Source organism: Mastomys coucha, unplaced genomic scaffold, assembly GCF_008632895.1.
Source record: "Mastomys coucha isolate ucsf_1 unplaced genomic scaffold, UCSF_Mcou_1 pScaffold9, whole genome shotgun sequence".
Classification (NCBI taxonomy): Eukaryota; Metazoa; Chordata; class Mammalia; order Rodentia; family Muridae; genus Mastomys; species Mastomys coucha.
In genome coordinates, this window is record NW_022196915.1 from 88,568,130 (window position 1) to 88,572,883 (window position 4,754).

A 4,754-nucleotide genomic window follows, 5' to 3' on the forward strand; every position below is an offset into this window, starting at 1 on the left:
CTCTCTCTCTCTCTCTCTGTCTCTCTCTTTCTCTCTCTCAAACTCTAAAAACTAAAGCATTTTCCATGACATCATTTCTTAGATAAAACCTAAGTATAAATTAATGAGAAATTTTGAAGCACACTGAGTACTGTCATGGGGGCAGGCTTTAAGCTTTTAAAAGCCATCCCAGCTCTCTTGTTCTTTCTCCCATCTACATCCTCTTTCCAGTACCCCCGGCCCCACTTCTCTCTGTCTGTCTGTCCTTCTGTCTCCTTACAACTCAGATATGAGCTCGCCTCTAGTGCTCCAGCACCAAATCTACCTTCCTGTCACTACACTCTCCATCAATGACAGTCTAAAACTGTAAGCAAACCCCTAGTTAAATGTTTCACTTTACAAGTTGCCTTGATTATGGTATATATTCACAGTAACGGAACAGTATCAAAGACAAACTAACAATTTCTTTAGTTTCCAAACTACTTTCAAGTGCCTCTTTTATCATTTCACTCTGACAACTAATACTGTTAGCTCAAGAAACCATGAAGTATAGGGAAAAATTTTTTCCCCTTTATACTTCCCAGAGGCAAGCTGGACTTTGTCTCAAAGACAAGGATAAACAAAATAATGTATTTCTGAATCTTTCTGTCCATCTTCATTTACTTCTTCTTCATAAGAGGAAAAGCAACTGTATCTGATGCTGAACTAGTAAAAGCAGACAGACTGTGCTGGCTGCAGCTGAGGCCACAGCGTTCAGTAAGCCCCACGTGTTTTCTGTATGCATCCCTAGCAGGTGGCTGCAGCTGAGGCCATAGCGTTCAGTAAGCCCCATGTGTTTTCTGTATGCATCCCTAGCAGGTGGCCATCCCCTGGTCAGGCCAAGTGTTTGCTCCAAGGGACAGGGTCTACACTTGGAATGCATGGAGACCTCTGGTCTCAGATCACTGACTCATTTCTAATTCAGATTTGTTCATGACCAAGGCTATCTGTGATCCTTTTCCCTAGACTTGCTTAACCAAGAACACCAAGGGTGCTTTTAATTCCTCTTTATTGTAAATAACAGAGAACAAAATAAACGGACCGTCCTAGTCACAGTTACTAAAGGTCAGAGCCAGGCTTGTAACTGACCTACTAATGAACTCTGACTTTATACTTTCACTCCTGCTCTGCCATTTTACTACAAATACAACATTCTTATATAAACTCATTCAACAAATATGAGTAGATAATTTAATTTATTGAAGATATTCACTTACCTGGGCATACCCTAACCAAGACTTTTTTTCTTTTCTGTTTCTGATACGAGATGTAGAATTATATATATGGCCCTGTAAAATAACAAAAATTTTTCTATGAAGTGATTAATAATTATTAAACAATAAAAGTAACAAAAATGCATGAAATTTTAGTACATGCATCTCAATTATAATTTTTAAGTAAAAATAAAAATTAGACAGTACTAAAGGGACTAGAACTAGGATATAATCAATTACTGAGTTACGGCTATTTCTGTTATGACAAGAACTATAAATAGTCATATTACCCTAACTGTTCCACTGTATCCAGAGCCTATTTTGTATAATCCATCCTTGCATAACAAATAAAGAAAAAATCCATCATTCTGAAGCAGACACTGGTCATCTTCATCAACAGATACTTCTTTTAATGGCCACTTGTGCATTAAAGCTGCTTTCTTAATGCCATTGCTAAACCAGTCCTGGACTTGAATCTTTCCAACCAACACTGCTTGTACACTTCTCTGTAGTGAATTTAGTATTGTTGGCACCTGTTCAAAAGAGAAGATATAAAAAGACATTTTAAATTTTTTTCAGACACAGTAAAGATACTTGTATTATTTCTGGCAAAGTAAGTTAGAAAGATTGACCAAGGTTTGGCAGGCTTACAAAAGCACAAACTAAAACTCCATCTGTAAGAAGTACTATTACTGATGCTGTGCGTCCAGACAGGAGCCTAGCATGGCTGTCCTCCGAGAGGCTGGCCCAACAAGCAGCTGACTGAGACAGACAGGGATACTTACACCTAGTCACTGGACTGAAGTTGGGACCCCTGTGGTTGAATTAGGGAAAAGCTGGACGAAACTGAGGAGGAGGGTGACCCCACAGGAAGACCAGCAGTCTCAACAAACCTGGAACCCCAGCATCTCTCAGACACTGAGCTACCAACCAGGCAGCATACACCAGCTGATATGAGGCCCCCAACACATATACAGCAGAGGACTGCTGGGTCTGGACTCAATCAAAGAAGATGTACCTAACCCTCAAGAAACTTGAGGCCCCAGGGAGTTAGGAGGCCTGGCAGGGGGTAGAAGGGGGGGTACATCCTCTTGAAGATGGGGGAGGGGAGGAATGGAATGAGGAACAGTGGGAGAGTGGACCAGGAGGGGGACTAATGAACTGACTATAAAAAAATAAAAAATACAAAAAAATAAATAAAGCTCAGGCAGATTGGAATTCTTTGAGGATTCTGTCACTCACATTGTAAATCTTGTCTATGACTTGTTTTCTGTCACTTGGATCTATCATTGCTTTATGGAATTTAGAACATGTTAGGTAGTCTACTCTACTATACACCAGCTTTCTTCTTCTCTGTACATGGCTTTTCTTTTCTCTTTCTCTGTTATATTCTGTATAATTTCTTCCTCTTTTATCTATAGCTAACTATTTGTGTTTTTAACCATACTATCATTATTTAACCCTGCCTTTAATTTTCAAATTATAATTATGTGATTTTTTTACTTCCTGGAGTTCTTATTTGATTTTTTTCTAATGTAACTATGTTTTATATTATATGCATTAATTATAGTTTAAATATTTAGAAATTTTACCAAAATCCATTTGTTATCTTTAATGATACAAAATTAAACACACATACAGCTTAAATCAAATGCTGTAAATTATTTACATAGCAATCACAGAGAGATCAAAGTACTGTATAATGAGAAGGGCGAGACTTTCTATTGACAGAATGAAGAAAAGTACAATTTGGCATCTTTGAAATTTCTTAACAGCTAAAACTATGAAATACCTGAATAGTTTGGCAAGCGTGACTACCATTGTTGGTTAAGATAGCAGAGATGGCCTGAAGTGTCCTTCCTGTTTCTCCCCAGGAAGCCACCAGGCTAAAGAGGCAAGCACAGGAGAGTGCAGTGAGGGACTGCCCTGTGCTGTCATTAATCCCAGTGCTCCGAACAGTAATTTCCAGAAGGAGTTGGAAGAGAGACTCTGCGGATAAAACAAGATTCAATCATAGTCATCTGAGTTACAGAGCACTAAATGCACATACTTATTATATCTTCTTCACTATAGATAAATTTGAAGGCACCTAGAACTATTAGTTTTCACAAGTTTTTGTCTAGTTAACTATTCTACAATTAACATATTTATATAACAAGGGTTTAGAGAACATTTAGTTCTATCCCTTACTTTTGTAAATGAAGTAATAAAATTTGTCTAAGTTCATACAAATCAATCCTGCTTATACAAGAAACTCATCCTTACAGTCACAGTTTTCCAAGTGAGGACTACTCACTGCACTTTCAGGCTGGAAAGAATGTGCCCATTTACAAAACCACAAGAAAAATGCTATAGCTTTAATATAAAAACTCATATTAATATAATACATAAATAACATCTCCCAGTAATAGAGGGGTATAATATAATTCATTTCTCTTAAAGAACTCTGAGGACAGAGGACAAATCATCTTCGTCTTTAATGGGAAGACAATTGAGACCCAGCAGATTAGAAGATGTTCCCTTATTCAGGAAGCTCTGGAGTGCCAAAGTGGAAAAGAAGGATGCGTGACTGTTCTATTATCACAGCAAGTCACCTGAACACCACCCAGGGCTGAAGCAGTACTGCCTGGGCATTTCTTCAGCAGAAAGGGAAAGGGGAACTCAAAGTTCTTAGAAAGTAAAATAAAGGAGAGTGAAAGAAAAACAAGTCAAACTGACAGAAAACCTCGGAAAGATAAAGGAGGAAGAAAGGAGGAAAGAGAATCAACAGTTGGCAATTCTCTGAAAACAGGAAGAATTTTGTGTTTCATTCAGTAATTCACAAGAACCAAGTGCTCATTTCCCATCAATTCTTCATTTTCCTAATCCCCAAATAAGCATGTATTTTCTTCCTAATTCTTTCTCTTTTATCTTTTCACCATAGTATCTACTACCAGTGTTAATGGAGCTACCAAAAAAGGGATCAAAACTTTAACATTCGTATTCCTTATATTCACTTATTCCTTATATTCACTTATAGTCCGAATTTTTTCAAACTAAAAATCTAGTTATGTGCTTAAAACACACTCATTCTTTTGTTCATTCTGTCCTTCCTTCCTCCTCTCCTTTGTGATCTCTTTGGTTTCCCTGCTTCTTTTGACTTGTCTTGCCCATCTATCTCCACTCTTTCCCTTCTTTAATCTGCCCTGCTCTGCACATCTAATCGTTGTGCCCCAGCTGTTCAGTCTTTCAGTCAGTCGCCAAGCCCTGAGGTCTTCCTGTGTATGGAAGCTCTCTAAGTTGGAATAGTATACTGGTAAGCAAAATGAACGATGTCATTTCCTTAAAACATTAGATTTAAGATGAAAGAAATTGTTAATAATTTAAATAAATAATTTTATATAATAAATTCCATGATGTAAAACTTTTCCATTTCTAATTTTAAATGTGTATACATATATTAATATTAAACTGCTGGCCGCCTGCGCCAACGTTAATAAAAGAAAGGGTTCTTCTGGTAATAGGAGTAAGAAATAGATAGGA

General features: G+C 37.4%; 1 protein-coding gene across 16 annotated transcripts in view; it reads right to left on the reverse strand.

The window, feature by feature from the left end:
* Positions 1–4,754, reverse strand: part of Mycbp2 (MYC binding protein 2) — a 234,193-nt gene that overhangs the window by 186,816 nt on the left and 42,623 nt on the right. For all 16 annotated transcript variants that reach the window (XM_031362810.1, XM_031362803.1, XM_031362817.1 and 13 more), the window contains exons 5-7: positions 3,025–3,221; positions 1,523–1,765; positions 1,236–1,307 (exon numbers count right to left, since the gene is read on the reverse strand). In XM_031362810.1, the coding sequence (XP_031218670.1) occupies positions 1,236–1,307; positions 1,523–1,765; positions 3,025–3,221 (512 nt within the window). The remainder of the gene's footprint in view (positions 1–1,235; positions 1,308–1,522; positions 1,766–3,024; positions 3,222–4,754) is intronic.